This window comes from Zonotrichia leucophrys, chromosome 1 (assembly GCF_028769735.1).
Source record: "Zonotrichia leucophrys gambelii isolate GWCS_2022_RI chromosome 1, RI_Zleu_2.0, whole genome shotgun sequence".
Lineage (NCBI taxonomy): Eukaryota > Metazoa > Chordata > Aves > Passeriformes > Passerellidae > Zonotrichia > Zonotrichia leucophrys.
The window spans coordinates 41,947,587-41,975,210 of NC_088169.1; the positions used below are offsets into that span (position 1 = coordinate 41,947,587).

Sequence of the window (27,624 nt, forward strand, 5' to 3'; positions counted from 1 at the left end):
AACAATATGCAAAACTATCAAGTGGTGGTACAAAGAAGAAGAGGAAGGAGTCAGGTTTCTGCTATGGTAAACTGTATTGGTAAACTGTATGATAGGCATTGTCTGGTGTGGTGCTAATAGTAGTGTCAATAACAGCAATGTAACATCAGGTAGTTATTTTGCAGCAAATATCTTCATAATTATGTGGGCAGCTGAAAAACCAGAGAGAGAGATGCTTATTAGAATTGCAACATAAAACATGCTAAACAGAACCATTCCTAGAGAGTGATGAGGCAAGACTGAAGTTTTCTTGTCTGTGAGTTTAAATACCTACCTGGAGAAATAAAAATGTGCTTAGGCTTCTAATTGCTTGCTTGGATGGAGCTGTGTAAAGGTTGTGTTTGTAAATCTTTTCTATGCAAATCTTGTCTGCCTCTCTGACTGCAAGCATTTTTACAACAATTATTTACAGGTTAGTCTTATTGCTTTCCTCTCATAAACCAGACTGTTTTAAATAATAATCTGTGTCAGAAATGGTAATTAAAAAATATCCTTATCTTCTGTTGCAGTGCATGTCTGTTGTTAGGACTTTTATAATAGTTGTGAACACTTTATAGGTTCAGCCTCCTCTTTGCCAACCTATAAAAATGGATTGAAAAGGAAAATAAATGCAACAATACCTTCAAAATATGCCAAATGGTGTACTAAAATGTGTGTTGTTAAACAAATTAGTTTCTAGGTGTTTCTGAAGAAAATTGTTTTTTGACTTGGAAATGTTTTGTGTTAAACCCTTTTGCTCATTCAGCAAGTTTTTAATGACATTGCTATTGCAGCAGGTACTTTCAAATAATTGGCATGTTATATCAGGAAATGTATATCTTCTTTTATATTGCTTATAGCGTGTTCTGTCTTTTTAAATTCTTTTATAGCCCTCAGATGGTTTAGAATTCAAAGACAATAAAAGGGTTAAGGTCTGAATTCTCTTCTGGTTTGCTGCAACCCTTTGGAGCTGGGCATCACTAGGGTTAGATGGGGAGAATGTCATGACAGGTTAATCTCAGAGTAAGCTGAAGTTACCCAGTGTAAGTTATATTTTATTTCCCAGGGGAGAAAGAAAAAAAAAAAGAATAGATTCTGCCTGAAATTTCTCCAATTTAAAGAGAACTGACAACATGATAAATGGTCTCCATTTATGATTAGCACTGTTACAGCTTTTGACTTGTTTTTGTCTTTATGTGTGGTATTAAGATGAGTTTAGCCCTAAAGTCATGTCAGTGCATGACTCCCAGGTCTGGCAACTCACATTACTAAGTACTGATCTTCTGCTTAAGGAGTTCTGAACCAAAAGTCCTCTTCCCAATTCTTAAATACTACATATTTCAGTGTGATTTGATTTGTGCCAGTTTGATGAATTACCTGTTATTGCTCGCACTGGGAACTGAAGTAGAACAAAACTTGCTTCGACCACATTCTTACCTCATTGGTGCCTGAATGAGAGAAGGTACTGATTTGACTGCCTGGTGTGTTTTGAGTGAGATCTTTGCCCAGCAGTGCTCCAGTTCTAAGTAAGTTTGCTTTGGTGCTGTGGCAGTATAGATGTGTTTAGGTTCTATATGGTGAAAACTGTTCCTGCTTAGCCCTGATGGTGCAATGGAACAGCTTTTATGGCATGGAATAAAAAAAAAAAAAACAAACCCACAGCCAAACACAGAAGGAAAACCAGAAAGGCATTGTTAGCTCTTTGATTCCTCTCTGGTTTATGTATTTCAAAAACAGGTTTTCAAAACTGCCCAAAAGTAATTTAGGAGTGTGAGCTCATTGACAGTGGTAGTTGTTGGTTTTCATTAACAATACCATGAGGATAGCAACGATTTCATAGAAGCATATATATAGTTTGTGGCATCAGAACAGTGGCATGTAAATGCCCGTTGAAGTACCGACATAACTGTGTAGAGCAATTTGCAAACAGACCTGTCCTGTTTGGTAAATTATCTTCATACAGAGTAGTTGAACACTTGCCTCCCCCCCCATCCCTCTTAAGCATGCAGTTGTAATGTACACCTTTGCATTTCAAAAATAATAGCTTGTTGGATATTTCTGTGCTATTGTTGATATAGGTTAGCTGTGATTATCATTAAATTACCTATTGCAATATAAAACCTGTATTTATAGTGGAATGCTGATTTTACTGGGTTTCAGGAGCCTGTTTTGTTCACTGGAACTATGAGGAAAAACTTAGATCCTTTCAATGAATACACTGATGAAGAGCTGTGGAACGCCTTGGAAGAGGTGACTTACTAAATCTAATAATGTACATGTGGTATTTAAAATCCATGTAACTGTAATATTACAGTGCTTGTGTGTGTTAGGTTTTGGACGTTTTCATCAGATTTGATAAAGGTATAGCTGTTGATAGAAAAAAGTACGCTATCATATGTGCGTTTGTGTATGTGTGTGTCCATGTGTGTGCAGGCGTGTATATTGTTATATAAGTCTTTTGTGAAAAAATTATCCTTTGGGATGATGCCTTGGTTATAGTTTGATTCATATCTTGGTTTTAATGAACATTAATAGATTCTTAACAACGTGCTTTAATGTTTTTAGAATTCTAATAACTGACACACACTGTAATCCAACTTGGCACTTACTCATTTTGTGTCAGAATATAAAAGGCAAACCTTGCATACTTATTGTTGTGTCATCAGACACACAATAGCTGATTTAAAAGAGAGTTACTCATCCTACAATATGTTGACATGTCAACAGGTGCAACTGAAGGAGGTTGTGGAAGATCTACCCAACAAAATGGAGACACAGCTGGCAGAATCTGGATCTAATTTTAGTGTTGGTCAGAGACAGCTGGTGTGTCTTGCCAGAGCAGTTCTAAAAAAAAATCGTATTCTTATCATTGATGAAGCAACAGCAAATGTGGACCCAAGGTAAAAACAAAACCTGTCATATGAAAATGAGCTGGTTTCTCTTCTAATACGTTCGTCTCTGCTGTAGAGATGAACTTAAATGCTTTATATTTCATGTACTTTGTATTGCTGTTTTATGTTTTTGATGATACCATCATTTTTGTCTATTCAAAACAGGATGATTGAGCTTTGGCTATGGAGCAGATGATATAAACTAAGCACTCAAAAGATCCCTAATTTCAGTGCATTCCACAGAGTAGGGAAATTAATATTCAAAGTTTATTTGTCCTGCAGCCATAGATTAGAAGACAAGAACGTTCTTGAAAATAAATCTCTGTAACATCAGAATAGCCAGGAAACAAGTTGAGTTCTGTTGACTTCTGGAAGAAAAGTTTGTTGGAAATAAATAAATTCAAAAGATTTAATTCATCTCACTCCCAAAACCCCCTAAAACTAGAAAGGTGAAAAATGGCTGTAAGCAAAACCGGATACTTCTGGTTGTGAATTGCTGTCCTTTCAGATGGCTCAGATGCTGGTGTTGTAAGTTAGAGGTAAAGTAGGGGCAGAAGGTAAGCTGTCCCAAACACCACAGGAATTGCAGAACTGATTTGGAAATGTTGAAGTCTACAGGATGGACTCACTAGTTCATTATTCTGTCTTGTATAATTCAGGCCAGCAGAATTTCCTGAATTCATTTCTGTTTGAACTAGAGTGTACTTCTGGAAGAACATCCAACCTCAATAGCAAAAAAAAAATCAATGACAACCCCTGTTAAATTGTTCCAATAGCTAAGTACCCCCACTGTTAATTTTTGAAACATTTGAAGCGCTGGTGGAAATACTTGGGAAACAATACTGCAAACGTACTGCATCAATTAGTCTGAGCTGAATATATAGTTCCAACAAACTATGGCTTGAGGGAGAACTCAAAGTCCAAAGAGGACAATAACACAGCAAGTCCCTCAAACAGATGCATTAAGGATTTTGTATGTCATCTGGGCGTGACTCATTTTTCTAACATCTTCTCAGGGGAGAAGTGGTGCCCTACTGGTGTAGCTGTACAGTTCAGCTGACTGTATTTCTAAAACCTGTAGAGAAGTGCAGTCCCTTTCCAGGGGTTCTCTTTTTTCTTTTCTTTTCTTTTCTTTTCTTTTTTTCTTTTCTTTTTTTTTTTTTTTTTTTTACTCCTAGTTTATTTTTGGCTGAGCTTTGATAGATTAACTTTGATTAATCATAGGTGTGGAAATTTAATACTATCTTACTCATCCTCCCTATTCTGGCATCTCACATGTGTGTTCTCAACTTGCACTATCCATTTAATTGATCTTGATTAATGTGTGCTGCAATATATATTATAATAAGGTAAATGTTTGTTTGTATCAACTCTAGGCATAACAATACAAATAATAACTTGGAACTTCTTCTTTGAATTCAGTTTGCATTACAGTCATTATTACCTTTTCCTTAATGTGTTGGCATAACTAGAGCCAAGTATTTTTTAGCTCTGCAATCTGATAGGATGATCATCAGGAAATGCTGATGTGGGTTGCTTAACTGAGCAGTTAGGGAGGCATTTTTGGTGTGTAAGGAAAACCTCCTCCTCTTCTGATGCACAACCCCCATACCTGGCACCCTTGTCTCTCACCTGGTGGCAAGCACACATCATATCGAGCACCTGAGATGGGAGACCATGGCGAGCTGCCTCCGCCTCTGGAGATACTTCTCTTTGTTTTGTATGTTTTTCTGGCTCTTGATCTCTCTCCCTTGGCAGCCTCAACTGCTGCTGCCACCATGTCCCTTCTGCAGTTCACCCTGGCAGCAGGTGTGAGAAGGCAGGAGTTAGGGAAGGAAGGGTGAGGTGACGTGAGGCAGTGGTGGCACTGTGGCCCACTGTGGGGTGGGCACTGTACCTTCCCCAGGGGACTGAGCCCGAGGGGCTCCCCACCACATTTCAGCACATCTAGGCCTTTCCTGTCTGCTACTGGGAGCGAAGGGAGGGAATTTGAAGTTCATCTTCTCCCTCCTCATATGTTCTGGCTTGCATGTGTACCCACATTTTCTCCCTTGCTCCTCAGAGATGCCACCTGCTCTGCATGTGGCAGAGGTGTGAGTGCTTTTTGGGGGGAAGGAGGAGCTTGCCATAAAAAAGGTTGCCCTAAGTCAGACTACCTGCGTGATTTATGTGATGACTGATAGACATTTAATATGATTTTATCTTCTTGGTCCATTCTTACCCTGAAGAATAGAGTCTGGTTTTAAAGCAGTTGAAGTGTTCTGGAAAATTGTGTGAAATCTGGAGCAGAAGAGCTGAAAATCTTCATGTAGTTGCTTTGATGATCCACAGAAACAAAACCATTAGTAACTGAGACTTTTTAGAAATACTGAATTTGTTTTAATTGTGTTAACTCATATTTTTGCTTATAGAGAACAAAACTTTTGGCGAGCAACCCACTGACATCTTTTTACATTGGTTGTTCATTGAGTGTAGTAAAACCAGCTATTGCACATAGTTCAGTTCATTAGCCATCTTAAACTTGTCAGGTTTAACCTTTTATTACATCTAACTGCTAACTGTAACTCTTTTGGAGAAATTTTCTAAGCCTCTCAGGAGTTGTGTAGTGTGAGATACGCTTTCAGGACAAACCCAGGAGGACATTACAGAGAAGATAATGACTTACCCAGTTTTCCTTTCAGCAGCTTGGTTGCTTCACATTCAGATCATATTTATTCTTCCTCTTCAGATAGTTTTCTTTTTACACAGTCAACTAATTCAGGTTACACCAGATCTTGGGCTGCTGGGAAACTTGGTGTTAGATCCTCAGCCTGTGGTACCTGTGGGACAGCTATACCACCATTTTGTGCTTTCTTATTGTATTGTTCCTTGCAGTAGGGAGTATTGTGGTTCCCATTTTCATATAATCAGATTAGGATTGGGTTTTTGTCATCCAGCAGCCCTGCTTTTGGTATTCAGGTTTAATCTTTGGTTTTTAATGTACCTGAAAGATGATGGGGTTTGATCTACTGAGGTGGGTGATGAAATCACGTGGCACTTGCCAAGACACTTGCTCAGTGTGGGTAGACATCACTAAGAGTCCATTTATGCCCTGAAAAAGGGACAGAAATTGTGCTTCTTTTGCTACTTTTCTAGCTCTAACTGGTATGTGATCCAGTCTCTACGCTCTGTCAGCACATAATTCTGCATACAGTTGCTTTTCCTGGTCTTTTGAGATTCTCCTGGAGGTTACTGATAGTGTTTCTGCCTGCTGTCCCAAAAACTATGCTCCAAGATCTGCCATGAACTTTGGAGAGGATATAGCCAAGTGTCAGTCAGCAGACATGTTTGCATGAGATCTTGTACTGTGATACTTGAAGATGGAGCTATTAAGTCTGTTCCTGATTACTCTGAAGTCTCATTTTAGAACATTTGTCACACCCACAGTATGGACAGCAGTTTCTTGTTAGTGATAAGCTTGTGTTCAAGAAATACCTGTTTCAGATAATAGTTTGATAGTATCTCTCTAAGAATGAGTGGCTTTTTTCTTTTGAATGTAGGAAGAGGTAGTGCTATAAAGAGGACATGTAATAAAAGAAGATAATATAAATTAATGCAGAGGACAGGGGTATTCAAGGCTGAGGCATTCTTGGAAAACAGTAGGAATAACTTGAGTCACAAATAATTTTAAGCCCTTTGGAAAGTTGTTTCCAAAGTTCCTGAGCCAGCTATGGTTCTCATGTTCTGTAGTAGCTTCGCAGAAAACTTCACCTTGAGCTTGACAATAGAGAAAGAAAAAGGCTTTCTTTACACAATTCTAGGGAGTATTGAATATTGAATATTTCATTTGTTTTGCTATTTCAACCATTGCAGAGAACACACCCTGCTATGTCTATAAGACTGTTCCATAGTGAGTGTTTTCATGGATGTCCCTGCTTTGCTTTTCTTTTTGTAGGTAAGAGTAGCCAGGTTATTGAGGCGTTGGTGAGAAGAGAGCAAACAAATATACATTCATTAACACTGGGGTGAAAGGACTGGTATAGCTCTGATGTGGAACATGATGAACAATTTCCTCTTCTTAAGGAGATAACACAGAACTAAAGAGCCTGCCCCTCTCCTGACTCCTCTTCCTGTCTCTTCCCCTGTTTGCTTACTGGCCTTTGTTCAAAAAGAGTTGAGGAACACCTGCTTCCCACTTTGTTTTTGAGCTTCTTTGAGGAAGTAGGAGCAGAAGGACCAAGCCTCTCAGACTGTGGTCCAGAACTCAGTTATCTTAAGCTCATGAGAGAGCTTAAATGTTTCTGCTACCAGATGAAGGTAACAGTTAGAATGCATGGAATTCCTACTTAACTGTTTATGTCTTCCTTCTCTCTGATGATTCCTGCTGTCATCAGCAAGGATCTGTCTTCTCCTTTGTCATGCTGATTGCTTCAGCTTAGCTTGTAGCAGATGCTATGTTCGTCCTTCAGAGCATGAACTCATACTTTCTACTGTGGAAACATAATCACTACCTTTTTTCTTTAAGTCATCCTGTTCTTCCAAAGTTGTCTGTCCACTTCTTATTGCTGGTGCCTCCTGGCATGAGGGCCTCAGAACAATTCTCTTTGCATAATTCATGAAGTGATACCAGATACTCATCATGTGCAAACAGATTCAGTGTGGAGTACTACTTCTCTCTAAACAAATACTACTTAATCAGAGGAAGACATGTTTTATGTATTTTTATGTATTTTATTTTATTTTCCCATTACTTCTAAAAATTTGAAGAATTAGGACTTTACAAACAACTGATTGCAGCCAACATGTCTGCCTAAATATTCTAGTTTATTCAGATATCTCCTTTGTCTTTTTTTAACCTAATCTGCACATTTTATTATTCTCCAGTCATCATATATGCAGAATAACAAATTCATGTTTTAATAGAAATCCTGAAAATGAGGCCCCTGCCTTCAAGTGCCTGACTTCTTGGCTGGAGCTTCCTTGGTTCAACTAACACCAGTATATTTTGAATTCTTTATGTCATCCTTCTATCTTGGATGAGAATTTTGGTTTCTGTTCCTTTTTCTCCATTGTCTTTTGGGGTTTTTTTGAACGCTGGTGGGCAATATGTGAGCATTCACAAGGCCTGGCTGGTGGGACCCAATTCTACCTGTGCAGTGCGGGCTGTCAGGTGCCTCTAGAGGGCATTCATCACTGGGTGGTGCCTAATCCAGGCACCACCCAGGCACTTGGATTTACCTTCCAGCCATGCCTCTTCTCTTTCAGTCACTTAAGAGGGGACTGTAGAGATCTCCACGTATAAGCCTGACTGGTGTGCTCTAAGTTAGGTGGTGTCAGTGCTTCTCTTGTACAGTTAGTTACTTCAATAAACTCCAGTTCCATGAGTATTGCCCATCTTTTGCCTTACTGCTCATTTACACAGCTAAATAACTTTGTAGTGTCTGACTACCTATCAGTATAATTTTGTTTCCTTTTCACAGTTCTCAGCTTTGTTTGTGACAGTTTTTACTTCAGCCCTGTACTTCAGTGTCTGTGCTCTAGCTTAGTTTTCATTCTTTACAAGTCATATTTCTTCTGCTGTCCTTTTCTTAGGTGGTGGCTAATTCATACCATAGGCTCACCCTTAACTTGAAATCTTTTATCTCTTTCTTTGAGTTGTGCATTCCGGTTAATGCTTTTGATTTACAGAGTATGCCAAGTTTTGAGTTTTTTCAGTATTCAAGTTCTTGAGCTATTCCAGTTCTATTTTAGTTTACCAACCATCTTCTCTAATTAATCTTCTTTTGCATTTGAAATCATAGAACCTTAGTTCTGTGCTGCCTTGTGTTTGTTCTTCAGATGATTTTCAATGAGGGATATGTACTTTGACCAACTTTTCTTCACTGGTTGCATGAACTAAATCTTGAAAAAGAGCAACAATGGTTTTCGGTGTAGAAATCAGTAGAACTATCTGAATCTACAGAGTTTTCTCTTTTCTTTAATCCAAGTCTGAGAAATTAGTCTCCTGAAATGAAGTCTTTTGCTCTACTTTAAACAAGAAACCCTTTTCTCATGAGGTATGAAAGGGTAAATTTTGGAGTATGTTTCATGATACGCCTCCAAGTCATCTGGTATAACAAGAGGAAGAAGCGCTGTGATAACTTTAGAAGCATATTTCCTTCTACCCAGTCATGTTTGATGAAGTCATAAAACCTGCCTGCCATTCAGTTATCCATGCAAACATCTTATTTTTGTCTGCATTGCTCTTGCTGTGTTTCAGAACAGATGCGTTCATTCAAAAGACGATCCGTGAGACCTTTGCTCACTGCACAGTGCTGACCATTGCACACCGCTTGAACACCATTATTGACAGTGATAGGATTATGGTAAGACAGTTAACTGCTTCACTGTTTTTTTTTTTGGTTTTTTTTTTTCCGAAGAATAATGTTATTGACCCTTCTTAATTTTGATCCAAAAGTGGGTAGGAGTGTAAGTCATATGTTAGGCTTATCCAAGTGAACCTCATTATCCTAGCTACTGTAACTCACAGCTCATGAGACTGTAGATGTAATGACCTGGAAAGAATTCTTGCTTTCTCTGGCCTTGTGCTTTCCATCCCACAAAGCACGAACCCACTGCAGGTGAAGTGCAGCCAGGAGACCTGAGCAAATCAGCTCTGCCAGTTCTGGGAGCCTGTGAAGTCACACCCGTGGGGTTCTGGACAGTCAGCTGGGTTCAGCCAGGTGTACGAATGCAGTCTCAGTGGGAGGCAGGGACGATAGCCGGTGTCGGGTGTGTGAGGAGGAGGAGGTGGTGGAGGTTCTGGGGCAGGAGGATGGAGGTAAGGAGACAGCAGCTGCCCTGGGGCAAAGGTAGTGATGGACTGGTGAGGTAATGAACATGGTCAGCTTTCCAAAGCAAGGTTCAAACAGAGAAGATGGAGCTCTACCAACACATCAGCCTTTGCCCCCAAGGGAGTAATTGTTACACCATATCTGCCACCCTGTCTGCCCCACAGTGCCCTGTACATGCATGGAAATTAGGAAATACTCGCTGATTATTTTCATAAAGGCAGTGGTGTTCCCTGGGCTCTCAGGAAATCCACCTGGTTTGTGTCCTTGACATAGTGTGCAGCCTGCAGTTCTACAATTTCCTGCAATAAGAACACGAGCCCTTTGCAAGCATCTTCATCACAGCTGGTTAATGAAACAACTGGCATAGAGGGCAAACTGTGTTCATAGGTGGAACTCAAATTTTAACTGGACTTCAAGCAGAAATTAACCTTCACCTCTTGGTGGTAACCTTAAAAAATACCTCTCAACTTATGTCTTATGGAAGTGAAACATAATTGTTTCTTTTTTTTTTTTTTAACTGGATTCTCAAAACATTTTAAAAACTTTGAGTTACAGTGCTTGCCTGAACTACACAAAATTAAACGATTCCATCTGCAGAGGTGAGTGGTGTTCTGAGGAATAGAATAGATTGTGAGCTCAGTGATTATAGTTTACTTACAAAGAGAGAAACCAGCAGAACTGCCATAAGTAGTCATGTAATTGCAAGCATTTAACATATAATAAATAAATATTTTCTTCTCTGGTGAATACCTCCCCACAGGTCTAATGGATATGTTGGTGTTTTTTACAACTGAAATGAACAAAAGATTTGTGAGGAAACAACTGTGACCTAATTAATAGCTGTGTGTGTTTGTTAGCTGTCCAAAGGGATTTCTGTGGGTTTTGGTTCATTAACTACCATTAACATGTTAGGCACAGAATGCTCTGTCCACAAAGATGTTTTTCTAGCTTACCTTTAATGTCATGGAGTTGCAGTGAAAATGAAATGTTTCATTTACTTTTTATACCAAAAATTGTTGGAGCAAAGCATAAAAATCACCCTTTCCCCCAAACTACTCAGGATAATTGCAACTACATAGCTACTCTATTGCATAAGTGTCCAAACATTATTCTTATCGTTATGTTGTTTCAGTTTAGTCACTATTAAGATTTCTAGTTTCCTAATTGTTTAATAGTCTTCAATGCTTTTGGCTTCTTTAGAGTATTAAGAAAGAGATTTGCAAGATGTATCTTTGAGTCTGCAGTCAGTAGTAACTTCTAAATGTTTTTCATCTTTTTGCATTGCTCCATTTTAATCTTACAGATTTCTGTAAACTGGGAGAGGGAGGAGGATGAGAAGCCTGATAACAAAAAGAAGAAACTGACATGTAGCTTCATATCAATCCTGTTTTCTTGACATCCTTACTCAGTTATTGATTCTGTGTAGGGGCAAATCAGAATTATCATCTCATACTTAGAATGATCAGAGTTATGGCAGGTGTGCTTCTGTTACACTTAATTACTTGGTTTACTTGGGCATGTAACTCCTAGTAGGAGCAAAGCAGAATTTTGGAAGAAAAACATGTTAAAAATGCCAAGAATAAGAATATTCCTCTAGAAGACTAAGTATTCATTAATAAGGGCTATTAATAAAATCAGCATTCATGGAAAATTAATTATTTACTTCAATATCACAAAAATTGAGAAGACTTAGCTAAAGAAAGCTTTTAGTGTGTTCTGTAATTTGCTTAGTCAGTGGTATATTTTAGTCATTCACAAATTTAACTTGATGTAGATTCTTTTTCAAGAGGCAGAAATGCACAAAGAAAGTACCTGGTATTATTAAAAGTCCTGGTTTTGTTTTTCTTTTAATTGAAACCTCTAGATGCAATAATGCCTTATTTATAAGCCATCCCAAATCTCTGTTGTTTGCTATCGTGGTAAGTTTTTTAGAAAGTGAAGGAAGAAGAACAAAGATAGAACCTGGCAGTCAAAATGTTAACATTTGTCTTTTGACAAATAATGAGTAATTAATTTTTCAAACAAATTTTGGGCACACTTGTTCAGCTCTCTTAAATCAATTATGAATGTTCAAGCCCACTCCTGAACAAGTGGACATCACCTAGGGCTTTCCTCCCTTCCCATTGAGTCATATTGAAAGGAACCTCCTGCTCTAAGCAGGGTCAGCACTAATTTCACATCAGGTTGCTCAGGAATTTTTCCATTTGAGTCTTGAAAACTTTGAGAAATGGAGATTCCACAGTCTCTGGGCTACCTCCTCCAATGCTTAATTATCTTCATTGTTAAATATTTTTTCTCCTTATATTCCAGTGAGAGTCTTTCTTTCTTTTATGGCAATTGTTTCTTGTTTTCCCACTGTGTATCTCACTAAAGAGCCTTCTGTCTTCTCATAACTTCTTTGTAGATATGGGAAGGTTGCTGTTAAGTCCCCTGGAGCCACAGTTCTCCAGGGTGAACACGCCCTGCTCCATCAGCCTCTCCTCATAGGTGTTCCAGTTCACTGACCACCCTGGTAACCCTATTTCAAGCTTGCTCAAATTTGCCTTGCTTTTTCTTGTACTGGGGGGTCAAAACTGGTCATCCTGTCTTGGGTGTGTTGGCTGCAGTCTCCAGCTTGGCGTTGTCTGTGAGTTTTTGATTTAATTCTGTTTGATTACTGGTTAAAGCAGAACTTTCCAAAAAGAAAGTGTTCACCTTTAGGGTTAATCCAGACATAAAAAAAAAAAAAAAATTAGAACAGAAAATAATTTTGAGAAAGTCATGAGAAAATGTCAAGTTGGATGAGTATGGAAATAGGAACTGAACGTGAACTGTTGCATGTCTGCTCACACCCGTCGTAATAACCGGTTCTATTTTAGAAGAGAAGAAAAGCCTACTCAGGGAGGGAAAAAAGGAAGAACAGAATATATTTTATACAACTGTAGACAAATCTGGCCTCAGGAGTTGTTTTAATTCTCGTTTGTTCCATTCCCAAAACCATACCTCTGCTTTCATAATCCAGGTCACGCCTTAAGAGTATTTCCATTATATCTGTCTTGGTGATAAACACATTTTATCAGAACTTCAAACGCTTGAGATCATTGAGGGATGAGCTGTATTGTGTAATGTGATACTCTCTAACCCAATCGCCTCAATGAGTAATACTGCATTGCACTTGCATAGGACCTTTCATCTGGAAATTGTAACGCTCTTTATAAACATTAATTAATTAAACTTCAAACACCTGGGTGAGATAGGGAAGTATCCACACAATCTTTGGAACCAAAGTTGGAAAGACTTGTTAAGTCAGCCCATCCAATAATACTACCATAAAATTATAATCCAGCGGTTTTCAAGCTCCTTTTTTTTCTTCCCTCTGTACTGCTCCAGCACCTAATAGGGCACTTTCTCATTCCTTTTCCTTCATTACTTTGAGAAGCCAAGTTGTAACTCTTCCCATCAGGTGCTACAAGTACCCGTTTTAGCTCTCTGGCACAGGTAGGCACTGTGCTGCCTGGCAGAAGGGGAGGGCAGGATGAAAGCTGCAGTTACCCCTTCTGTAATGGCTAATGCTGGCAGAAGCTCAGCTCAGGCTTGCTTCACTGGTCCCTCACTCCCTGTAGCTTCCCCACCACCTCAACAGCTGATTCCCTGTCCCGTCCTCACCATAGAGGGCAAAGGTCTTTTATGTAAACTACATCTAAAGCTTGTGGCAACCAGTGGGCACCACTCCCAAGACTTCCAGGGGGATCTTATATAATCCCTGTCACCCATTCCTCCCCCTCCTCTCTGCTTCCTTCTCCAGGTTGAGTAATGCTTTTTAGAAACTCTGTTTTTACAGAGAGGAAAACAGAAGCATACCAAAATTGAGGCTCACCCAGGGATGTAGTGGTTCAGCAGCAAATAAAGTACATGCATCTGCTAAGAACCTGATGGAGTTGTTTGCTGTATATACTATGCTGTGGCCTCTCCAGAGGAAAGCCACAGAGTCAAAACTTGTGCATTTTTCAATGACAAGGATGTTTCTCCAGAGAGTTTTCATATCAGTGCAATACCTCTTTGAAATGGAAACTCTTTATGCAAGCAGAACTTGATCTAGTAATTAAAAACTGTCATTCAAATAGGAAGTTTTTGATGAGAGAATCATGGGAAGAGATTTGATTTATTTATGGGAAAACCTGTTGTGGTTACATTCTGAAATGACTAATATGCAGGGTAACAATACAATGCACTTCACAGCCAGACCTGAGTTGTTTTTTTTGGTCAATAGAAAATGACTTCCCACGTCTTTCCAGTGCGCCTCCCTCATTTGGTTATTCTCATTTTTCTGATGTTGTGTTTGCCATGGTGGAACATCTGGGCCTCATAAATCAGGAACTGTGTTTCCTGTGCTGTAGATGTCTAACTTCAGCAGAGCAATCAGTCCACCAAGAGTAAGTATAAACATCTTGGTATCAAAGAGAGAGAGGGAGATCTGGGCGGTGTGGTATGTGGTAAAAGGCCGTCACCTACAGCTATGTAGAAAGTGCTGAGCAGCAGACAAGGTCTGAGCCCTTGTCTCTCTCTGGAGTTCTGATACCTGACCCAGCAGTGCAAATTATTATCCTTCATCCATCCAAGTGGAGATGAGACAGGGGTGATAGACATCTAAGTGACTATGGTGGTGATGGTCATACCGCCCTTCCTTCCTTACCATGGGGATGACAGCATTCTTCCAGAAAGTGCAGAAATCTGTGCTCTGTCTAAAGAGGTCTGGATGCAGTGGTCCCCATTCCCCAAAAAATGTCGTGTGCTCTGTGTACCCAGGGCAGCCAGGTTAAGCCCTTCCTTTGCTCTTCCTTGCATTTCCCTTGCCAGAAGAGCAAGAGTCATCAGAGGATAGCAAAAGGGAGTCTGAATCTGCAGCCCAGTGAGACGCAGTGGGGAGGCCCCATCTGTCCTGCTGATACCTTCATGTGGGCTTTCACTACAGTGGCCCAGCTTCAGATGGAGATGTGGAGAACACAGGAAAGTAGTGGTGGTACACTTAAATTAGTAATACTGAGTTAGTCAGAAAAGCTATGGTCTGTTGACTCTTCTTTAGGTGGCTTTCTTTTCCACTTATTTAAATATCACTGCTGGAAAATGAATGTGTTTCACAGCAAATCTCGACGTTCTGCTTAGGGGGTATTATATTAAGTCACTAGACACAGAACATGCAATCCTGGCTGCAGAACAGTTCTTTTTGAAAGCTGTGTCCCACCATTGGTGTTGCCTCTCTGGTTTCAGTGTGTCTGTGTCAGAGTGTTTCCTTGCTGGAGGGGTGCCCCGCTGTCAGACACTGGCCCTCAAGTGCTCGGGATGTCTGAGAAAGGTCAGTTGATGAGACCATAAATATTCCTGGAGCCTGGGATGATAGAATGTGAAAATTTATGAAAATAAGAATTTTATTACTTCCTTCCAAATTCCAAAGCAGGACAACTGGATGGGTATAAAATTGGTATTTTTTTTCATTCTGTAACAGAAAGGTGGAAGTGGATTTCACCTTTCTTTACTTCTGTGAGCCCAGTATCTGGAGTGTGGTGAAATATTATTGCATATTATGCTTGTGCTATTGAAGTCTGTTCTGTTAAAGAATGTAAAAGGAGCTTAATGGATTATAGTAGCTAGAATGGATGCCAGAATTTTGCAACTAAGCATCTAATTCTTCCTAAAAACCCTAAAGTACCTTGTAGGTCTGAATCTAATAATCTGCAGTAAAATTGCTACATTCATACTGGTGCACCTGCTGTCATTATTCAGAAGGAACAAACACTAATAAAGCTCTTTTTTTGACTCAGCCTCTTTCTTGAAAATATGGACTAAGGAATATTAGAACTAAATTCATTCTTGTTTTTATTCAACCTAAGAAAGATTCCCACTGAGTTCTGGGACCAAAGTCTCTTGAGTAAGGAAATGTGAAGGCAATAATATGAAGGGTGCTCATAGAAGGGGACCTGCATGGAGAGCAGAGGGCATGGAAACCATTAGGTTTCTCCTTTCTTTTGTTAACTCAAGACTTCCAGAGTTTCGGTAAGAGCTACAAATTTAGCAAATAATTTTTCAGAAATGGTCAGTTTTGATTCTGAACAAAGGCAGGTTCCAGTGCTCCCAAGTCTTCTGAAACTGGGTTGATGTTTACCAAACCAGAAGAGAAAACAAAACCCTCCCTTTTTCTTTCTTGGAAGTTATTGAATTCCACAAATATGAGCAGTGAAGATGTTGCTTTCAAAGCTGAGTAATATATGCATCTTTACCATTAAAAGAAGATTCTATATTGGTGTTTAGGCCAGGTTTTGCATGAGATACGGAGCTATGTGCCATGGTCCTGTATCAGAGTGGGTCTTGTCAGCTGGTGTGTCTGTGACAATTGTTAATGTCACACCTGGCCTATCTGCCTCTAAAATCAGTCAAAATCCCAAAGAGCTTGAAAATACACTAGAATTCTTGATTCTCTCTGCCAGTTTTAAGCCACACTTCTCTAAAACATTGGCATCTTTAGTTCTTAAAAGCTGCTCCCATTTCAAGAGGGCTGCCCAACAAGATTCTTCTTTTGCCTAAATAAAACAAGTAATTATTGAGGCAGTACTTCACATTCAAACAAAGAATTTGAATTTTAATTTCTGCAGGAAGTGAAGCCAATGTTTGATGAACTTTGATCTCTGTCTGTCAGGCATTTGTGTGTGAATGTGTTTCCATCAGTGTAAGAACAGGATGGTCGTATCATGTTTCTTTAAAGACAATGGTATGGAATCTAGACTGTACTAGAAATACTAACATATCTTTAGAGAATGATTTTTGCTTGCTGAGAAATACTGTATTACTGTTTAAAAGCAAATTAGCCCAGGTCATGCTGGTGGCTGGTGCCCTGAGCAGAGAGTTTCTGATAAGGTGAAACTCTGTGCATGGCAGCTGAGCCACAAGTTCATTGTCATCAGAAACTGATAAAACCAGGAGACATGCTCAGTCATCTGCAACAATATTCCTTAACCTCTTGAAAAGTAAAACATCCTTGTAGCTTATCTACCCTTCTAAGACCCTCAAAAGCCTTATTGAAGAATGGGATTTTTTTAAACTGAAGTATATCCTATATCACTTCAGGGCCACATTTGAGCCATTCTGCAATCCCAGTTGAGAAATGTGGCTTTGCACAGTGGTGGAAGCAGTCATTACTGATTGACCAAGGGGGAGGTTTGTCAGGATGCAGGTGTTTTTGTCAGCTGCTGGTAAGCACTGGCACGAGGCCCCTTCAGCCCTCTGAAGCAAGGGTTGGACTTACTCTGGTATATCAGATGTTTGCAGGTGAGGAAACTCTGCCATACAAGAGATGTCTGCAGTGTGTGGTTAACAGAGTTCTTCAGTGAGACACAGAAGGAGTTCATATCGAGGGATCATCACTAGAATAAGTCTCATTACTACATATGTCATTGGTATTTTTCCCTGGATGGATGACATTCCATTCAGCTTGCAGTGGCATGCCATCAGTTGGAGAAAAAGGAGGTAGATTTTTTAAAAATTTAAAAATTCAGATTTTTTAAATTACACAGAGCCTAAAGAAGACCTGTGTGAACCAATTTGTCAGGCAGTGCTGCATGCTCAATTTCCCCTAGGTTGCAGCCAAAGAATAATTTCAGTTTAGAGAAACCCACTTTTTCTGATTACAGAACAAGATGTCTTAAGTTGCCTTTTCTGTGAAGCAGGGGATAGTGAGGGTTCATGTCAAATCCTAATGACCAGTGGCAATTCTGGCATTGTTACAGCAAAGTTAAACTCTGCTGAGGTGAGTTATTTAGAAAATCTGAAAATAATAATTCAGATTATAAGAAGGTGAATTCCCAGGTCTACTCTGCTCTGTTAATGTACATGATGCTTGAAAAATACATTATTTGACACCAGATTTGTCTGGAGTTACTGGTAGAATAATCTGTATAGGAGCCCTGAAGGAGCATGGGGAACGCTTTGAATAAACCTGAAGGCTTAAGAAAAATCAAAACAAAAAGCCCAAAAAAATAACCAACCAAAGCTCCACCACAAAAAAAAAAAAAAGAAAACAAAACAAAAAAAAAAACTGAAAGAAAAGAAAAGAGAAAAGAAAAGAGAAAAGAAAAAAGAAAAGAGAAAAGAAAAGAGAAAAGAACTCTTTTAAATGGTTTCTGAGTTATATTTGCAGCCTTCTGAATGTGCTTCGATGTTCACAAGCATGTTTAGATAGGTTGATATTTATAAATGATTCCTCAGAGAAGTATGTGCATGTTTCTGATCTGTTTTGACAAACCATGATGAGACAGAAGAGACAGAACATGCTTGCCTCTGAACTTAATGCCAACTGGAGTACAGGCTGTTGACTCTTTCCCACAAAGCTGTGTATTGTCTTGGGTGAATATATTTCTTATAATATGATGTAACCAGAAGCATCTCCTGAATATTCTCCTCTTCCCAGGACTTTATTGAAGATCATCTTGATGTATGCTCTCTGAGGAAAACATTGTTCGAAGTTGTACTCCTAGCAGAGTTTTGAACTTTAATAATGATTTTTTTGTTTGGTGATGTCTTCTCCAAGTCTAAATTAAATCAGATGTATTCCCAAGGAGATAATTTCCCTGAATTATTTTCCTTTTGAATAGGAAATAAAAACATTTATGATCAACTCTTAAATGTCCCATTTCCCCTCTAGCTTAATGGTGAATATGAACGTGAATAAGAATACTAGTCATTCCTCAATAATAATTGAAATAAATTCCCATGCCCCCCTCCTCTGTTGCTGAACACTTCCAACCTTGGATTGTTTTTCTCCTCAGAATGTTTTATAACTATTGTTCTCTTGGTTTGTCTGCTTTTGTTGCTGAAAGTTAGAAAACACAGGATTTAGAACTTTGTTTTTTGTGTCTATGGAGAGCTGTAAGTACATGGTGGTTGTTACAGTGTTTTAGAAGACCCTTGTTCTTTCTCTCTCTGTGGCCAATGACACTTCTTTCACATATATTAATCTACAAAGAAGATTGTAAAATTCACTTACAGAATGAGTGCTGGCTTCTGCAAGGTCATGTGCAACAGAACAATATGGATTATTTGAGAAATCATCAAGGAGAAAGGGTATTCTGCTGGCTCTGCTGCCTAGGTGTCTGCTGAAAACTCAACTGTCTTGACGTAGTATCCTCATTGTTTATTGTTTTGTTTTTCTCTTTTCATGGTGAAATGGATTTCCTGACTCCTTTTTCACCAATTTATGTTTTACTTTTTGTCTTCCTTCCCCTGCTTTTTTGTCCTGGTTGGTACATTAAATTACAAAACTGTGGGATGGAAATACTGCAAAGCTTGGGGGTTTAGGGAGGGACCTAGGCAAAGTGGGGATAGATCCCCTGGTAGGTTACAGATGAGGCAAAATGTAGTGCTCAAATCTTACCCAAATTTAGTTCAGCAACATTTTTGTGGCATAGGCAAATACTCCTGTGCTAGTTAGAGTTAACATAAACACATTTAAATGGCTAATAATCTTCTCATGTTTGATATTGCAGGTCAAGATCGAACACTTCTGTTTCTCTGTCCTTCCCTGTCATATTTAATGATCCCCATTCTGTATTATTCTGTGCCCCAAAATTCAAATAAAGTGCTGCTCCAAACTATGTTGTCTTCCGCCAGTATGCTTCTTAATGTTCTGGAAAGATCACAACTCAGATGAGCAGTCACTGCCCCGGACTATTTAACCAGGATGAAACATTAGGTGAAATAGAATTAGATGGCATGTGAGGATTTTACTCAAGACTAATACATCATTTGAGCTGTGTTTGAACTTAACATATCTCTGTATTGCTTCTTGAGTAATGCTAATTTGGATAGCTATAAGTGAAGATGTTTTCACCATTCTCAGGGAGGTGAGCAAATTCCATTGAACAGCAATTTTCCTGCATGTTTTCTTTTGTATGATTGCCAGCAGCCAATTTTGTAAATTTTGTACTGTTGGAATTACCCTTTCATATGAGAAAATCCTGTTGAAGCCGTAAAGGTGGTACTACAAAGGCAAGAACAGTGCAGGCGAGGTAAAAGAAGCTGCCGGTGCAAGAGGGTGGAGAATCTGGCCCTGGTTTACATATGACCACTTTGGGTTTATATAACTCTTTTGTGTTTGTTTTTATTTCACTCTGGGCTGTCGAAGTATTTCACAGGCAGTTAGCTCCCACAGAATGATCAAGTCTTTATTTCATGTATTTTAACAAAGATTCTTGGTGAGGAGCTGAAAAGTTGAGTGATTTGCACAAAACCCCTCTCTCAATATCTGCGCTGCAGTCTGTGATGAAATTCAAGTCTGATTCAGAGTCAAGTGCTCCTGTGTGTGTCCTCCACAATCTCCCTGTGATCTGATTTCACCAGCTACAAGCTTCTCTGGCTCTCCTGTATCGAGTTCCACTGGTACAACTGCCTTGGGATGCATCTGGGTTCGATTCTCTTGTATTGTGCAGTGATAAGCCTTGCGAGTTGATCGGAAAATATGTGGCTGGTAAACACCAGATTCCACCTTTCCTGAATGATTAGCTGGCTTTTTGAAGTCTTAATGATTTTAATTTGGCTTGGAGTCAGTGAGTAAGAGTATGCAAAGCCTTAGCCAAAGTACCTATTTATTTATGTATATCTTATCAGCACACATTTCTTCAAAGAAGAGTACCTATCTCTTTGTCTAAGTGCTTTTTAATAAATATATAAATATATAAATATATATATGTATAACTACCAAGTAAACCAGCCTAAATTTTCTCCATTGTCTCATGGATGACAGCACTTAGTAGAAAGTGGTTTTCTGTGGTGAACAGGGTTTATAGTGTTCCTGACTTGTAGGAATGATATTGTCTGTTCAGTTTCATTCTTCATTTTTCATTACAGATTTTTTTTTTTAAAGTAACACAGCTTATTTTTCTATGGCTGTTCTGTTTATCTTTATAACCAAGTTTGGGTTCTATTCCCAAAGAAAGGCTATGAGTAGGTTAATGATTTGTTTAAAATGTGGATGGAGTTTCTCTGGACAGAAATTGCTCACTCTCTCTGTTCATCTTCTGGACTTGACTGTTTAAAACTTGACAAGAAAGAATTATTTTTTCCCTTTCCCCAGGTTCTCTGGAGGGGAAAGATTGTCTATGCTTGTGGTTGTTTCAGGTATTTGCAAAACGAATGTTAAAATTGCAATACTACAGTAACATAATTTTTTAAAACCGTCTACTTGTCTATTGCAATTCTTTACTAGTAAGAGACGCATTTAATGAAGATGCTTTTTGTTTCCTTTCTTAAGGAGTGCTTGCATAATCTAGTGCTATGCTGAGAAAAGCTTTACTTAAAGGCGACAGAGGCTCAGTGCTGTGGCACCCTGATTTAAATGTTGAATTGTATACAATAATTTATTGCATTTTTAAGGAAGCTGTCCCTAACTGTGACTTAAAACTGTGGCTTAAAAATGGTTGTGATAAAAATTATATTTATAAATAATCATTAAATGTTTAGAGTAAATTGGATAGGATTAAGTACACTGAAAAGTCAGCAAGTGTGCAATTATAGTAGGTGAAATACTCCATGTATTAAATGACTGTATGTTGTGCTGTGCAATATTACTAGTATTTAAGATTTTTTTGTGAGCACTTTCTTCAGCTGCAATTTCAAACCATACTGGGAATAACTTGCAAAGAAAATTCATAATATAGGCTGGGTTCTCTAAGTTAAGAGCTTTTGAAAATAGCAAATATCTTCTTGTAGGTTTCTGTGCATACAGTTTATAAAATTAGATGTAATTATGCAGCTGTTTGTTGTCTTGAGTTATTTTCCATTCAAATGCCCTGCACTTAATTGAACCGGAAGGGAAGGGAAGGAGTGGGTCCTTTTTCCTTGGTGCTGGGTCTCTGGTGTCAAACAAGTTGACAGTGATCTTGGCACTGCAGGATTTTCACACTGGTGCAGGCAAAGGAGTCAGCTCAGCTGTGCCCCTTCCCTGTGAGCTTTGTCATTTACTGGGGTGCAGGCTGCTTGGAGATCTGCCAGGCCCTTGGCCATGAGGATGTGTGGTTCTCTGGAGCTGCACAGGCAAAGGACATGTTTGAAAGTTTCCTCAAAGGACTCTGAATTTATCTGCAGGCTTGTTGGAGGTTCTTCTTTCAAACAGAAGTTTGCACGCTATTTTTGTTACTTTGGAAGTTGTCCTCACCATACCTTTTATTAATTTCTTTTCTGAAATCAACAGCTCCATTTCTTTAGATCTTTCTTTTTTTTCTCACAAGTATGTACACCACAATTATGGTTTGAGTTATGAGTCCTTGAAGTCCTTTTGTTGTGGCAATATCTTTGTCAATAGCACGCCTATGCATTCAGTTTTTTATTTATATAAGAGCAAAAATATTTTCTGAATTGTTTTCTCACATGAATTCTTTCCCTTTTTTTTAAAACTCCATTAGTCCTACTCATGGCGTAAAGTACTGAACTTGTAGGCTAAAACCCAGATCTCTTTCTTGAGTCAATACCATTAATTTATAAGCCAGTTAAGTATTTGAGTGCATTGCATTTGTCAATATTGGCTTTTCCCTGCTATTGTGTTTCTCATTCTCTTAGGTTAGTTAAGTATATCTGAACCCCTGGTCTATTCTTATCTGCACATTTTTGTGTCATTTACAGGTTTGTCACTTCTCTGACACCTCCTTTTTCTGATGATTAACATAAGTAGCTATCACCTATGGCAGAACAATATGCTTCCCACCAGTTCCTACCTGTTCAGTTTTCTACGAAGAAGCTGCACTGTTCAATTCAAATCTCTTGTTTTCTGTCCAGGTTTTTGAAAAGCTTTGTTCTTTGTAGCATGGTTATTTAGTTACACCAGGTATCTTTCTGGAAATCCACATAAACCATTTCTCCTTTAGTTTTCTTCTGGTACATTAAAAATTGTATCAGATTTGTGATTGCTAAAACTGTGGAGAATTAATTCTACCTGTGCTCTATGTGTCTTCTTTTGTTTTAATGACTGTTTCAATTAATTTGGTGTCTTACATCAAAATATATATGCTAGTCCAAAATTTCCTTGAATTAATCCTATAAAGGCTTTTTAAAATGTAAATTCAGTGTTTGCTGCCATGCAGTCCTTAAATGAAGTCACTAGTCTGAGAACTGAGAGTTTCATAGAGGTTCAATCAGCATATTCTTAATATTTTCCTATATTTTTGACTGTGTATATTCTCTGTGGATTATTGACTTCATGCTTATTTAATTTCACTGTTGTTCTTTCTTTCTTCCTTCCTCTCTTTTTGAGTACGTGTGTCCATGGTGGTATCTGATCTTTTCTTTACGTGGAAAGAATAGGGTCAGGTTTAAATATCTTTCTAATCCATAGTTGGCAAAAACTGATGCAAGAAATTGTTTATCTTTTCAGCAACACCCTCATTTTCTTTAATTACATCTTCACCTCTAATTCAAAAGACCTACTTACTCTCCCTTAACCGTCTTGGTGGTTATTGCGTGGTTTTTACCCACAGCTGTTTACTTCAGAGCCCATTTGGACCTCTTTGTTTCCTTCTTACACAATGAATCTTATAATCTGCTTTGTTGGCTGCACAAACATTGTATTTCCATATTCTGCATAACTTCATGTTGGATTCCTATAGGTGGAATGGCTGTAGGGCACTCTAAAATTGTACAACAAGTCTGTAAACTAAGAAAGTACTATACTAGTTTGAAGAGGGCAGAATTCATTTTCAGGGTCCAAAATTCATCTTAACACTAAAAATGCATACATTTCCCCCTTGCCTGTAGTCGCCTACATTTGGTTTCTAGTCTCTAACATTTAGTTTTTAATTTTTTATGTTAATACATTGGTTTCTGCTGATTTAACAGGTTTTAGATGCAGGAAGACTGAAAGAATATGGTGAGCCTTACATTTTGCTGCAAGAACAAGACAGCTTGTTTTACAAAATGGTGCAACAAGTGGGCAAGACTGAAGCTGCTGCTCTGATGGAAACAGCAAAACGGGTAATTTTAGAAGAAGAGATAATTAAGTTTGTCTCTGCAGTTTGTTTATCTCAAGTTAGCATATTCAGTGTTGCAGTAAGCCTTCCACTAAAGGATCTGTCAGTTTTGCAAGGCAAAGCCATAATTTTCAGTGGGATATACACAGACTTCCAAATGATACGTGTATTTATATACCCCAAGTTGAAAGACTGGATTTCTTGCTTCCTTTTGTGTGTACACAAAACAGTAAGTGTAAATAATATAGGACATACTCACTTGTGCTGGGCATTGATCTTAACTCGCTGTGAAAAACACGTTAGGGCTGCAGAATCAAATATTTATATGTTATGTCTCTATTTTTAAAGGGTGCATCAGGTTTTAGTTGGGGCTCAATGCCTGTGACCATGCTGTGGTCCCTGAGGGTTTGATTACATTCCTTCTGTTGTGCTTTCCCTTACTTCTTTCTGGTACCCTGGCTCTCTGTTCTGCACCAAAAATGAGCAGGGCTCAGCTAAGAAACAGCTATTCAATGTTTTGTCACCTCCTTGTTCCTGCAAGGCTCTGTGCCTGATTTCAAACTGTTCAAATCCTACTCAGAGTACAGAATTATTAATGTAATTGTGAGCATTCCTCTGGCAATCCAAGTGTTTAAGAGACATCAATGGATTCGTTTTCACAATATGCCTGTGAGGCGAGCCTATATCATCTCCAATTCTCAGATGGAAAGCTGAAGCAGAGATAAGAAGATAAAAAAGAATGACCTGTGATTGAGGATCTCTTTGACTAGCTTTGGCTTGCTTTCTTTTTTCTTCATAATTTACCACACAGGACGTCCAGGGCAAGACTTAATTCCCTCAGTGCCAGCAAAGTTTCAGCATTGCTCCAGCTGAGACTGGCAGTGCTCAGTTTGGCAGCAGCTTGCTTGGAACCCATGTAACTGGGCTTTCAGCATGTGAGTAAGGCACTGGTAACCTAAGAGAGCCTTTTACTGGAGAGAGGCAAAGCTCTTTAGCCTTTATGCTTTCCTTTCCTCAAGTTGCTGGATGTGTGGAGCAGAGCTAGAGGAGCACGAAGTCTAAAATGTCACCTGGGGAAACAAAAGACCAGTAGACAGGGAACAACACACAAAGACAAGAAACAAAATGGCAGGTGTTTGACTGTTTTCCAGTAAAAAATAGATGCATTTCCAGCAAGTTGAAAAAAAAAAAGAAAAGTAGTGCAGTCATGGTCATGGAGGCTGTGTGCTCATGTCTGGATGCTATATTACTGGACTTCTTGAAGATCAGGGAAGAGATTTCTGTGTCTGTTCATATTCTCAGTTTTTTATTTTTTAAAGGGTTTTTTAAGTAAAGCACTGTAGCTAAGAGCATCCACCATAAATTCTTGTGTGGTACAAATTGCATAACTGAGGAAAGAGTTTTGTCTTGAACTAAGCTGTGTTACAAGTTCTGCTGTCCTCTTCCATTGCTGCAGTGTAGCTTCATTTATTTTCTTATTAGAAGGGAATGGGTTAGCCATGTTTTCTGCGGTATGTGCATGACAATCTGGAGGTTATATAAATGATATTTAAACGGGTAGCTTCAAATTCATGTGACCATTGTTTGTCTGTAAAGTGAAGGCCAGCTTCCTAAGGCTTGTTCCTTGGAAAGACAAGAGGTGAGGGCTGTCCAGCTGTCATCTGTAGAAATTTAGTTATGTCATGCTGTCATTCCTTCCTTCCCTGGAGCCCTCCCCAATTGCACAATTGCATTCAAAGATGATTCAAAATGTATAAAAATAATTGCCTGATGTTACTTGCCCATATAGTCATCTGCAGTTACCACATCAATGTTATGTGATTTTGTACAGGAAGGGAAGAGATCCAGGAACCAGTCTCTGCTGAAATGTGGTTTGATGAAAAAGCTTGCTAACTCCCAGGCTAGAAGGCAGATACAAGCTTTAGCATCTGCCAAGAATGCAAAGCATGGTGCTTATCCACACTCGGACCAAAAATATGGGAATCAAGAGACTGTATCTCCAGTCAGCAGCTACCCAGAAGCAGAGTTACAGCTCCTTCTGTTTGAAGGACTTGGACAATTCAGGGGTTTTGTTATTGCTGTCCCTTGTGCTTCATGCATACTTGCAGAGAAGTCGCTTAGTCAGAAGAGCTGATTCCAATGGCTTTTCTTTTTACACTACTGAGCCTGCTGCATGTATTGCTGTTGGTTTCCCACATTCCTACTGTGGTTACTAAGAACATTTTTTTTGTTTTTATGAAGAACAGCTTTCTTTCTGTTTTTGGAAAACAGCATGCTGCACATGAAAAGAAATGGTAATATGACATACATACATACTTTTCAAAAAGCATTGCAGTGGGTTGCTAAGAAAAATGGTTTTGGAATGTGGGTATGCTTTGGCAATGATTATTTGATTTATTGGATTTTGGACCTGAATCTTGATTCATTTCAGTTTGGACCTGTACAATACAAACTTGTACCAAGATGATCTTTCAGTAACCTGAAACTTCAAATGCATTTTGTGGAAAAGTACTACTTTTGCATATATCCTTTAAGTGCAAATTAAGAGGTAGTACACATCTTAAATTGGGAAGACTAACTTCGACATATTTAAGAAACATAATTTTTAAAAAAAAATCTCATGTGCCTCTTAGTGAGACATTGCAAGACTGAGCTATTGCTGGAATCTTAGCTCAGGTTTCCCGATTGATCCAGTTGCTATTGTATGGCTCACTTGGTATCCCCATTTTTTGTCCAAATGTCAAAGAGAACAACAGAGGCACAACTCAAATTGGATACTGCTGAGTGTGCATTAAACAGCCCATGAGCCTGATGGCAACTGAGTTATGCTTGACATCATGAGACTGTTTTTATCTTTTCTCAGTTTACAAGAAGCTGCTAGGAGAAAATCCTGTGGGAAAGAGAAATAATCGTCAAGCAGTGAAAAAAGGAAAAAAATAAAAGTGCTCAATTATTCAGATAAACAGAAGTTGGTGTGTTCTCCCTGCTCTTGGCAGTGTTGAGAGAGGCTTTTCTGCAAGCTTTGGTGGCATCAGGATAGGGATGGGTTTCTGTCAGTCAGGTTTCAGTACTTTGAGGGAAAAATAAGAGTTGTTTTATTTTACTTTAAAGCTATGACAGATGTGTAAATATTAAAATACTAGGTGTTATCTCACCTCAGTGATTACTTTTAAAAAGGTTGCAGCTCTGTTGGCACTGGAAGAAACTTGTATAAAGACTTGGGCATTTAATATCTTGAGGGATTGGGCTCAGGGGAAGAATTGCAATGAGACAGTTGAAAAGCAGCTGCCATTTCATTACATCTCTAGTAATGTGCCAAGGTTTTCGGTTAGCTTTCCATTAAAAAAAAATCACATTCAAAAGCTGCATTAGAAGTATGCCAAAGTTTTGTGTTTTAAAGCAGGAACGGGGTGGGAATACTGAGGCTGCCGTCTGCAGCCCGTGTGCAGTCAGCAGCCTCATTAACTTCCCTCTGTTGCATCCGATTGTGACTGGTTACTGAGGAATGTCTCTTAACAGGACTCCCAATTCTTCTGTTGATTCAAATCAGACTTTAATATTCTTTGAAACTTGTGAAAATGCATATGAGTGCACAAGAGTGAGTGCACAAAAGATGACAGGGACATTTTTGTAGAATGACTTTTTCTTTTTTATCCCATGTGTCTTATACGTATATTCATGTATATGAAAAGGACGTTATTATCAAACAAACTGAACTTTGTTGACAAGACTCTTAAATATAAATTGCAGAAATGTTTCATAAGCTGTACTCAAAGCAGTCTGACTATGAGACCTAACTCGTGACACATGTCAGCTTCAGAAAGATAGTGTATTTTCTGTTTTTAAAGACTCAAACAAAACTTTTCACATTCTTCTTTGAAAAAAAAATTGCATTTGAAGTCCTTTTTCACCCAACACATT

General features: G+C 38.7%; 1 protein-coding gene across 3 annotated transcripts in view; it reads left to right on the forward strand.

The window, feature by feature from the left end:
* Positions 1 to 27,624, forward strand: part of ABCC4 (ATP binding cassette subfamily C member 4 (PEL blood group)) — a 142,424-nt gene that overhangs the window by 109,533 nt on the left and 5,267 nt on the right. For 2 of the 3 annotated variants that reach the window (XM_064712702.1, XM_064712721.1), the window contains 4 exons: positions 2,179 to 2,268; positions 2,746 to 2,918; positions 9,148 to 9,253; positions 23,573 to 23,707. In XM_064712702.1, coding sequence (XP_064568772.1) covers positions 2,179 to 2,268; positions 2,746 to 2,918; positions 9,148 to 9,253; positions 23,573 to 23,707 — 504 coding nt within the window. Of the gene's footprint in view, positions 1 to 2,178; positions 2,269 to 2,745; positions 2,919 to 9,147; positions 9,254 to 23,572; positions 23,708 to 27,624 lie in introns of those variants that run through there. The other variant, XM_064712711.1, reaches the window with a different exon arrangement.